Source organism: Cornus florida, unplaced genomic scaffold, assembly GCF_030987335.1.
Source record: "Cornus florida cultivar Cherokee Brave unplaced genomic scaffold, ASM3098733v1 CherokeeBrave_3.0.0_Hap2_Chr09, whole genome shotgun sequence".
NCBI classification, from domain to species: domain Eukaryota; kingdom Viridiplantae; phylum Streptophyta; class Magnoliopsida; order Cornales; family Cornaceae; genus Cornus; species Cornus florida.
The window spans coordinates 53,991,885-54,004,134 of record NW_026775579.1 but is presented as its reverse complement, the minus strand read 5'-3'; the positions used below and the strand labels follow the sequence as shown (position 1 = coordinate 54,004,134).

The 12,250-nt window shown below is 34.0% G+C and overlaps 1 protein-coding gene across 1 annotated transcript; it reads right to left on the bottom strand.

The window, feature by feature from the left end:
- Positions 1-8,643: 8,643 nt before the first annotated feature.
- On the bottom strand, positions 8,644-11,323 carry LOC132273966 (putative receptor protein kinase ZmPK1). Its single transcript, XM_059775095.1, has one exon. It carries the CDS (start codon positions 11,247-11,249, stop codon positions 8,847-8,849), a length of 2,403 nt encoding a protein of 800 aa, XP_059631078.1. The 5' UTR covers positions 11,250-11,323; the 3' UTR covers positions 8,644-8,846.
- Positions 11,324-12,250: the final 927 nt, after the last annotated feature.

Sequence of the window (12,250 nt, the reverse complement as noted above, 5' to 3'; positions counted from 1 at the left end):
TAATATTCCAAAAGAAATCTTGTCGGAGTTACGATCTGGCGTGACAAGTCCGTTGGAACTCGCCATGTACCTCTTCTCTATTGGTAGACCATATCAATAATTCCATGCCACACCTTCCTCTTTTGGATAATTAGAATACTAATTTAGTGTGGTAAGCTTGTTTAAACTCACCATTTGTCATCTTTCCATTGGGCAAAAATAATGGAGTAAACATATATAATATAATTTTCTATTATAAGTATTATTTTATTATATATTAATTATGATATATAGTTGAGTTGTTAAAAGACTAATCTTATTATTCTATTATTTATATAAAATAAAATATATAAATATATATAGAATTATGAAACGGTTCGGTTCGGTTCGGTTTTGTAAAAACTCAATCCGTAACCAAACCGTTTATAACGGTTCTATATTTTTAGAACCAGAATAAAATTTAATCATGAAAAAACTGAACCAAACCTATAGGTCCAACTCAATTTATCGATTCAATCAATTTTTTATACAACCCTAATTATAATAATTTCAATAGAGTAAGAGATTCTTTCAATATTGCATAAATTCAGACATTATTATATTTTTGAAGGGTTTTGTCAAAGAACTCCATAGCAAACTCTTTTAAGACTTAAATGAACATACACCCATTAAAATGGTGACTATGTAATTTTCATCAACATTACTACTGCTATGTTATTCTTCATCAAATGGTAAACTTACGCACTACCACCAATATTTATAAAATGAAGGAAATGATAAAATTTAATAGAATGACCCTAATTTACTTCCTCAAAAAAAAAAAAAAAGGGACTTGGTCAATAGAACATATATGTCTAATAAGGTACAAGGCATGTTAATGAATAGTGTAAACTCTTCCACGTCCATGTGAGTATTGTCCATATCTATTATATATATTAACGCATCCGCCTTCAATAGTTAATCATAACTTACATACAACTCTAAGCAGCTAAAGCCATTATGTGTGCTCCATTTTTATTCATTGTCATTTCTCTACTCCTAACTTCACCGTTTTCTTCTTCAACCCTTCTTTCAATAACCAAAGACTCAACCCTATTTGTGGAGAAACCAAATAAGGTTCTAATTTCACCAAACGGGGTGTTCTTCTCTGGATTTTATCCGGTGGGCAACAACACATATTGCTTTGCAATATGGTACAAGCAGTCATTGAATGATGGAAAACACACAGTGGTTTGGATGGCCAATCGAGACCGACCAATTAACGGAAGACACTCAAAGCTCTCTTTGCTAAAAACTAGTAATATTATCCCGACAGATGCTTATCGTCTTATTGTTTGGGCCACCGACACCACGACGACTTCTTTCGTGTAGCTGGAACTTTATGATAGTAGTAATCTTGTGCTTCATACTTTGGAGGATAAAATTCTTTGGCAAAGCTTTAATTCACCAAGAACACAATGCTTATTTCATCAAGAAGCTAAAACAATTACTATTCCGGTTTCTACAAGCTCTATTTCGATGGTGACAATGTGCTCCACCTCCAATTTGATGGTCTTAAAGTCTCCAGCATGTATTGGCCTACCCCGTAGTTGCAACCATGGGAAATTGGAAGGTCTATGTACAACAATAGTAGAATTGCAGTACTCGATCCCTCTGGCCATTTTAAGTCATCTGATAATTTTAAGTTCTCGGCTGCAGATATGGGCATAGGGCCTTGACGAGGGCCGTTCCTTATACGCCAAATTAATGTAGTGAATGTGCGATTCAAGAAAAGTCTTTTGGGTTAAATTTGAATTTATAAAAACCACTACCAACGCTGCTACTAACGTAGCAAGAGTGAGTAGGGATCGTCCCAAGGGACAGTAAGGATCGAGCAATGTCGTGGAATCACAATTAGGGCTAATAGGTCTAGTGATCAAACAATTGGTTGGTTGGTTGATTAAAGGGCATCTAAATTAAACTAAGTAATAGCAAAAGAGTGCAATTAAGAGTAAGTAAGAGAGAGAGAGAGAGATCTTGGGGTTTAAAGATTACCACCAAGCAATGCATTTCTACATCATTGACAAGTGATTAATGAGGGCAAATAGTGGGTTGCAATATTGGTGTGTGTGTGTATTTGGTTGATTCAACAAGCAAGGATGACTAGTTAAGCATGTATTGTCTAAACATCATGTGAAAGGCACAATATATCTAAGCTATGAAGCATATATTGTCTAAACAACATGTGAAAGGCACAATAAATCAAAATAAGTCATTAATCATTTCATTAAGCTCACAATCCAAATACAACACAAGGATAGAGACATATGCTAATTGCATTCAAAAGCTTAGATCATCAAACAACAAGCATAGATTGTCCTCCCATTTAACACTACACTACAACTACACTACATCTACACTACTAGTATGAAAATAAACTAGGGGAGAGGCACAATCCATCAAGAGATAAGCATTAGCCATCAAGAGAATCACAAAAGCATTCTTTTAAGCACAATGTTTTGACAATCTCTAAATCTATAGCATCAATACACATAGACATGCATCAATAACACAAAATTTAGAGATAAGCACATGAACATCTATTCTAGCATACATAGACATATGGATAGAATGAAATGACCAATTGGAAGCATTAAACCACATAAATCATTGAATAAACAAGATCTATATATATATCAAAGTGTCAAAACATTAATTACAACACTAATCCCTCAATAATATAAAAGATTAAGATATAGAAAGCATGCTTTGAGCTAACTTTAGCCCCAAGAGGATGTCTAGCCACTCATGGTGATGATACTTCAACCCTCAAGGGCTACTTCCATGGTTAAAATCTGCTCCTTGTTGATGAAGAGTCTCCAATGGTGTCTCTAGCCTCTTCTTCCTCCCAAATTCCTCTCCAAGAGATTATATGAATACTAAATTGGCTCTCTCTTGAAAAAACAATCCTTATCCTTATATAGGTAGGTAAAAATGACACCCAAAATGAGCTGGAGTCGTGCACACAATATTCCCTAATGATTGGATAAATGACAACTTTCAATGAGATGGAATTTTAACTATTTCGCACTGGAGGAAGTTCGATCGATCGAACCTTGAACTTGGATCGATCGAAAGTAAGTGAGATCGATCGAACTTAGGCTGGATCAATCCAACTGGCTGAGTTTTTTGGAAAAAGACAAATTCGATATATTTATGGGAGATATTTATGGGAAAATGACAAAAGTGGTTAGTGGGTGGTACAGCTGTGGATAGGATCAATCATTTGAATAAGGACAAAAGTGTTCGATTGATCGAAGGATGGTGTTGGATCGATCGAACTTTTGGAACTTTATACTTTTGGGTCAAGGTTTGGATTTATCTTGAAGTGCTGAGATCGATCATTGTTCGATCGATCGAACCTTGAACTTGGATCGATTGAACCTTGCTACTTGCCACCTTTGGCTTCATTTGCTTCCTTCTTTCTCCACTTTGCTCCTTTCTTTGATTAATCCCAGAATTGTTTCAATTAAGCTCTTATTTGGCTGAGTTAGTTTATTTTCGGGATAAGTGCCTGAAAATAGAAATAATACGAAATCAATCTAAAACGGTAAAGTAAGATAGATAAAGGTACTAGAATACCTAAGCTTAAGGGGTTTAAATACGTACTTTTCAGTGCTCATCAGGCCTAAGAGAAGATTGACTATTGATGTTGATGGCTGTGAGATATTAATTACTTTTGGCAATTATTGTAGATATAACAAGTCCAAGTGAGTTGTAATTTACATTACTTGTTCTACAAGTCATTAACTTCGATAGGGACTACAGAACTGTGAAGGAGTTCAATCTTACCATACTTAAAGAGTTTATGAAAAAAAGAGTAAGAACATAACTTTAGGAAGGAATCTAAACAAGGTTGGACATTCTACACTTACCATTTTGGTCTGAAATTACTGTAAAATGAAACAAGGCTGGAAGAATTCAAGTATTCAGGTCTGCCAACTTTGAACCGGTTCAGCTTCCTTGAACCGGTTCAAGATGCTCAAGTTTGAGTCACTGCCAAACTTGAACTGGTTCAGCTTCCTTATACCGGTTCAAGATGTCTTGTTTCCTATCCAACTTCAGTTTCCTTTTTCTGAATTGTTTCCCAATTGGTCTAGAATTGTACCAAATCCTTTGCACGAATTTTCTTTATTTTCAGAGGGATTAGGTCATTCTATACTCTACATAAACCATGTCAGATACATTGGTTTATTCATGACTTTGAGTCCTTATTCATATATCATACGAAGCCTTAGGAAGTTTATCCCTCTCAAAAAATCAAAGTTGATTTTTTCTGTTGTCTTCCTAGAATATACACATATTCACCTAGTTAGGTTAGAGTTGCGGAGTTCGAATCCTGATCGTGATCATATAGTTGTACTAACATCGATCAGACAAAGCAAATCTTCTTCTACATCATTCAGACGATTGAAGAACTATACGATCAAAACAAGGATACATGAAATAGCTCGATCCACGAGCTATAGTGCTCACACTATCCGTTCGATAAGAACTAAAATATTTAAAGACATGGGAACAATCAAGCTCTTCACACACGTGGGTCAGAACCCTTCGTAACCCAACACACAGCATTGCTACGAACACTCAAACCCGTCAACAATGAAATGAACTAATCATGCATACATCCACTCCCTAATGGATGAACGACCACAATGTAAACCTAAGCGTGCAACTACGTCCCAAAACAGGATCATATCTATCATGCTCAAATGAACATTATTACATCATATAAAATATGTTTTTATAAATGGTAAACACATAACAATTAAACATGTAGTCAATTGAGCATGCTTTGGAAAATCAATCATTCTGTTAATCATACGACTAATTGCACTTACTTATACCATTTAATAGTTAAACATGCTCTTACATCCAATAAGCAATGACTTAATAAACAATAAACACGTAAACACTTAATAATCATGGCCATGAAGTACACAAATTAGCATTTAAACATATATGCGTATAGCAATTAAACATGCTTTAAACAAATTTAACCATTTCATTAAACATACAAAAAATTTCACGTAAGCATCTACCAAATAGGCATGCTTTCACATTCATCAAACAACAACTTAATCATTTATCATGCTTAAATTTAATCACTATTTTATAAGTCTCATAATTGATTCACATGTAAACACGTAATAACAAGTCATGCTTTTTAACTAGATAAATAATAACCACATAAGCATACAATACTGTCAATCCCAACTCTAACTCAACCTGGGTCAACCCTACCTGTCATCCTTAGGTTTCCGAATCTAAAGCTTTGATACCAAATTTGTAACAACCCAAAGAGATACTGGTCAACAGGTACTAAAATTCAGTTGAATAACATGACCTCTGCAGAAAAGAGTCCTGCTCCTAACCTACTATAATGCATATGAAATGCAGTGGTCTCACTTAGGGCCTTAAAACTAATCTACCATGTTCGAACGCACAATGCAAATAATAAACATTAATCTAAAACCAACAACATCAACATTATCCTCAAAATAGTTCATCATCATCCCGTTCATGTCCAAATATATAACAAAATTAATACATGCATCCATGACCATTATAATTAGATCAATTTACATCAAAATACTATCAAGAGATCATGATTACAATATAAGGCTATGCTTTGCAATTGTAATACATTATGCCGTTACAAAAAGATGGAATCTAAATGCCGAAAATGACAAAATAAGCTTCTAGTACCCTCTACACCTGTGGTGGATCATTATCCGCCACCTCCTTCCCATGGCCTGAAAAATATTAAAGTAATGGAGTGAGCACAATGACTTAGTAGGAGGTGTCTAAGACACATCTCTTAATGACCCCATGAATTCACACAAAGAATAGTATAAAAGTAAACGGGATTATGCCATAGGGAGAAAAATATAGCAACAACAACAATAACTACAATTTCAATTCAAACCATCCAACCACATGAATATAATGCATGCCAATGTAATGTAATGACATGCCAAATGTCGCACCCCATTTTTCCGAAACATCTCTATTTCACGGTTCCAACCGTTTTCAAAACATTTTCCCCAAGATCAATTCCATTTGTTTTTAAAACAATTTTTTTTTCCCTTTTCCTTTCCAATGAAATTCATGAATGCCTCGTGCCGTATACAACCATGACAATATACAAATTTTCATCAATTGAAATTAATCACAACAATATAACATGGCTTTATAAAAATTCTAAAAATAGGCGTATCATGCTTTCATATAACAAATTCAACACATTCAACATAGTGGTTATATTTCATGCCTTGACAACCAAAAATTTCAGCATTTATACACATACAACTCAAGCAAAAATTCAGTTTAGCATGTTTCATCAAACAATTCCAAGTAACATGCATTTTCAATAACATACATAAAACCCTCAAAACCATAAACTTACATATATATATATATATATATACAACAAACATAATACCACCACACAATTAAACATATAATCATGTACACAAGCATCAAATAAATATGTATGGAATACAATGGACCCAAAACACAACCCCGTACACAACAATCTCGGTAGCAAGTCTCACATGGACCTCCAGGTCCGAAAAATAAAAAAATACCGAAATGGCAATTAATGCATTTCCAAGAGTCCTGAACTCAAGGAAATGCCCTAACTAACTCTCAGGACCCATCCGGCACACCCCTCAGTGACCAGCATTCAAAACAAGACAAACGAAAATAATCCCGAAAAATCAAGAAAATCCCAAAAAATGAAAAATGGCAAAAATCAGAAACATTACAAGGCGTGGGTCTTTTATGGGAGATAAATGAGTTTCAATAAGTATAAATACTATTGTGTGCCAAATTTACTTGCTTTCTTTTTGTTATATATATTTTCTTTCTCTTTTCTTTTTTTTTCTATCAAATTTTTTATTTTTATCATTCTATATATGTTATAATCTTACTATAAATGCATTTTAACAAAAATAATAATAATAATAAAATAAAATCCTAAAATAATAAAACAATGATTAACTAAAATAAATTGCTATTTAAAATAGATAAATAAAAGTTTAAACACATTATCAGTTTTCTCTTTTAGGAAGATGAAAAGTTTTTCACTAATTAAATATGCATGTCTCTATTTATATGTGGGACGTGCTATTTTTTTTTTTGGAATTAATGTGCATGTGCAGTATGAAGTATAATAGATTAATGAAATTTTTTTATGTGAAAAAAAAAAAAAATCAAAGTATTAAGAAATTCCTTACAACTAGAATAATAAAATAATGATTAACTAAAATAAATTGCTATTTAAAAAAGATAAATAAAAGTTTAAACACATTATCAGTTTTCTATTTAAGGAAAAGGAAAAGTTTTTCACTAATTAAATATGCATGTATATATTTATATGTGGGACGTGCTATTTTTTTTTTGGAATATTTATGTGTGGTATGAATTATAGATTAATGAACTTTTTTTGTGTGAAAAAAAAAAAAAAATCAAAGTGTTAAGAATTCCATACACCTAAAATAATAAAATAATGATTAACTAAAATAAATTGCTATTTAAAAGAAATAAATAAAAGTTTAAACACATTATCAGTTTTCTATTTAAGGAAGAGGAAAAGTTTTTCACTAATTAAATATGCATGTATATATTTATATGTGGGACGTGCTATATTTTTTAGAATTAATGTTCATACGTGCATGCTATTTTTTTTTTTTAATTAATGTTTATGTGCGGTATGAATTATTATAGATTAATGAACTTTCTCTATATGAAAAAAAAAAAAAAAAAAAAAAATCAAAAGTGTTGAGAAATTCCTTACACCTAAAATAATAAAATAATGATTAACTAAAATAAATTGCTATTTAAAAAAGATAAATAAAAGTTTAAACATATTATCAGTTTTCTATTTAAGGAACAGGAAAAGTTTTTCACTAATTAAATATGCATGTATATACTTATATGTGGGATGTGCTATTTTTTATGAAATTAATGTTCATGTGTGGTATGAATTATTATAGATTAATGAACTTTTTTTATGTGAAAAAAAAAATCAAAGTTGTTAAGAAGTTCCTTACACTTTTAGAATAGTATATAAATAATGATTAACTAAAATAAATTGCTATTTATATGTGGGACGTGCTATTTTTTTTGGAATTAATGTTCATGTGTGGTATGAATTATTATAGATTTATGAACTTTTTATGTGAAAAACAAAAAAAAAAAAATTGTTAAGAAATTCCTTAGACTTTTAGGATAGTGTGTGTGTGTGTATATATATATATATATATTTATATATATATTTATATATATATATATGATATAATAACAAATTTAAGGAGGAAATCCACTCCATATGCTTGCTAGACTTTAGTGTTTTGCAAGTCCAATGTGTAGGTTTTGAGTTTCTACTTAGTGTTCTTTGTGTCTAACCTCCACGGCCCTTGCAGCAACTTATCCAATTCGAGTGGAGAGATGCTCTTCCGAATCCTAAAAAATTAATCAAATTGTTGAAGTGTCTGCGGGCTTGTGCCTACCCGAGTTCATCAAAAATATATATTTTTTTTTTTTGGTTAATGTATGTATATATATATATTAAAGGAGGAAAAGTAAAATCTGTAAACACAAATGCACTAACGATAGATATTGTTGCAAAAAGTTATAGCAGACTGAATTACAAATAATTAAGACATAATGGTAGCATTACATTAATGACCCAAATACATACTGACACTTACCGATTCTTGTAGAAGTCCATCACTATCGATGACGCAAAAGTCATTACTATGATACTCAAATTTCAAACTTTCATATGGAATATATGATATGAATATATGATACAAGGACTTTTAAAAGCCATCATTTTCATGACCCAAAAGCATTTCAACTACCTTACTCATGGTGGGCCTTGCATCTTTATCTTCCTCAGCACATTGCAAAGCCACTCTAACCAGAAGCTCCATCTTATTTTTGTCATATTCACCATCCATGGCAGTGTCTATGATTTCTTCAATCCATGATCCATTTCCTGTAGTAGTTTCACGCATCTTCTCTCTCACCCATGTCACCAACCTTCTATGCTCCATCCCCCCATTATCATCCTTGGTGTGGACAGCACCCGTTGGGCTTCTTCCGGTTATCATCTCCAACATGACAACACCATAGCTATAGACATCAACTTTGGATGTGATGGGAAGATTAAAAACCCATTCCGGAGCCATGTAACCTCTAGTTCCTCTCATCCTAGAGAAGCTAGAATTACCAATCCCACCTCTGTTGAAGAGTTTTGACAGCCCAAAATCCGCCACTTTTGGTTGGTAATTGGAGTCCAAGAGTATGTTCTGAGGCTTTACATCACAGTGTAAAACCCACTCCAAGCATTCTTCATGTAAATAAGCTAGGCCTTTTGCTGTACCCAACGCGATTTCGAACCTCTTCTTCAAATCAAGTGTGTTGGAAGTTATGTTTTCTGCTAAAGAACCTTGCTCCATGTACTCATACACCAAAAGTCTGTGTTTTCCCTCCACACAATAACCCCATGTCTCTGTCAGGTTCATGTGATTAAGCCTCCCGATGGTGCTTACTTCGGCTAGAAATTCCTCTTCGCCCTGATTAGCTTCCGTGAGACGCTTGATTGCTGCAACTTTATTGTCAGACAAAATACCTTTATATACAACACCACTGCCTCCTCTCCCAATCTCTATGCTGAAATTACACGTCGCCTTCTTAAGCTCAGCATATGTGAATTTTCTGAATCCGGTTGCTACTTGAAGGTAACCTTTCTCAGTTGCACGAGAGCCTTGACGGTTTCTATACAAGACATACAGCAGTACGAACAAGAAACCGATGATCTCAACTCCTCCACATCCACAGGCGAACCAAAGCATGAACTTCACCGTGCCATTTTCTTGCTGCTTCTTGTAAGCTCTATCAAGGAGTGCTGTAACTTGGTGCAAGCAATCTAACCGGAATTCTTGATGGGGCTTATCATAGGAGGAGAGATTAGATTTGGGCAATTTTATGTAAATGGGATCTTTAAATTCCAAGGAGCGATACCCATTGAGCAACAGAGCCTTGGGGTAACAAAGAGAGTAACCATTAATTGTGTCATATTTGAATTGAAAACCTTTGCAATTGCAATGCTTCAAACACTTCTCTTCACACCCCTCTAATGTTTGATTTGGGAAGTACTCAATGTCGTAGCCATAGAACTCAACGTGAGGATGTTTGATGAAAGCAGCCTCATCATTGTTGCAAGATAGAGCGAAATCTGATTCACAACCATAAGACCAATCTTTGTGATTTTTCATCTTGTAACCCTGTATGCAATTGCATCTCCTACCACCTTTAGGATGGTAAGTGCAGAGACTGTTGGGTCCACAAATGCCATGAATGGTGCATGGGTTGTCCTTGGCTTGCCAAGAAACAACCCAAGCTCTCAACTTCTCATTTAGACTATACAATCTGAAATTGCCATCAACATCAACAGTCAATCTTCTCTTAGGCCCTATGCCCAAATCTGCAGCCGAGAACTTCAAATCATCAGATGACTTGAAATGGCCAGAGGAATCGAGTATTGCAGTTCTACTGTTATTGTAGGTGGACCTTCCAGCTTCCCATGGTATCAACCACGGATCAGGCCAATAGACACTGGAGGTTTCAAGACCATCAAATAGAAGACGGAGTACATTATCATCATCGAAATAGAGCTTGTAGGAACCGGAAGAGTAATTGCTCCGGCTTCTTGATGAAACGAGTATCGTCTTTTTGGTGAGCAGTTGTTGAGGAAGAAGAGTATCTGTTGGTGAATCAAAGCTTTGCCAAAGAATTTTACCCGCCAAAGTATGGAGAACAAGATTACCAGTGTCACATAGTTCCAACTGCACGGAAGAAGCCCAAGTGGTTTCGGTGGCCCAAACGACTAGAAAATCAGCATCTGTTAAGATAATATTACCAGTTTTTAGCAGGGAGAGCTTTGAGCGTTTTCCGTTAACTGGTCGGTCTCGATTGGCCATCCAAATCATCGTGTAACTCCCATCATTCAACGATTGATAGTACCATATTGCAAAGCAATATGCGTTATTGCCCACCGGATAAAACCCCGAGGAAAAAATGCGGTTCGCTGAAATTAAAACGTTGCTTGGTTTTTCCACAGAGAGGGAAGAGCCTTTGGTTATTCTAAGAAGGGTTGAAGATGAAAATGGAGTAGATAGGAGCAAAGAAATGACAGTGAATAAAAATGGAGAGCACATATTGGCTTTAGCTGCTTAGAGTAGTATGTAAATTATAATTAGCTGTTGAAGGTAGATGTGTTAATATATACACAACATACTTGTGCGGAAAGAAGATATATCCATAACCATGTGTGGACAAGGAAGAAGGGTTTACCCGGGGTTCAACGGCAAGGACTTCGGGGTCATGTACCTATAAGGCAAGTACGTATTGTGTACTCAATATTTAGTTGGCAATATTTGCCAAGAGACCTTAATAGGATTTGAACACCACACGGAATAAGTAAGTTTGTATTTGGCTTAATCTTATTCATGTCGTATCGATCCATATTGACATTAATTAAATGTGTCGTGTTCATGTTTGGTTTATCAACTCATTTATAACCCAAATGTGTCGTATTTGTGTTAAAAACGACTTGTTTAGCTAGATGTACTGAATAAATGAGTTACGCGCGTATCATGCTACCCATGTAATAATTGTACATGTGGTGTTTCTTGTCAAGATTTTTTTACGTGAATAATAATCGACTAACACGACCCGCTAACACGAACTGTCACTCCTATCATTTAGTGATTCGGCTTAAATACGACCATATATAAATATAAATTTCTATTCTACTTCTTTGTCATATTAGTATTTTTATTTTAACTGAACTAATATTATTTAATGTTTCGTTTGTAATCATATTTGTATAATATCTATTTTTCTTAAAGAGAAAATTAAGTTGAACACTATAGAATATGTTTATATTATTTTCAATATTATCAGGTTGGCATATGTTAGAAATGTTTGAAAGTGTCGATCTAAGTGTGAAGTGTTGACGAAATGTCCAGAAGTGGCGGAAAAGTGCTCAAAATAATAAAAAAAATTTATTTTTATTTACGAATACATATATGAAGTGTGGAACACGTCTTAAAGGAATATCCAACAAGTGACAGTATCCGACATGAATACGATAAAAAATATGATTCTTTCGTAGAAGTGTCCCTACTTCATAGCTTACCTAAAATGTCATACATTT

Coding starts and splice junctions, on each gene's coding strand:
- LOC132273966 (XM_059775095.1), bottom strand. CDS start 11,249: ATGTGCTCTCCATTTTTATTCACTGTCATTTCTTTGCTCCTATCTACT.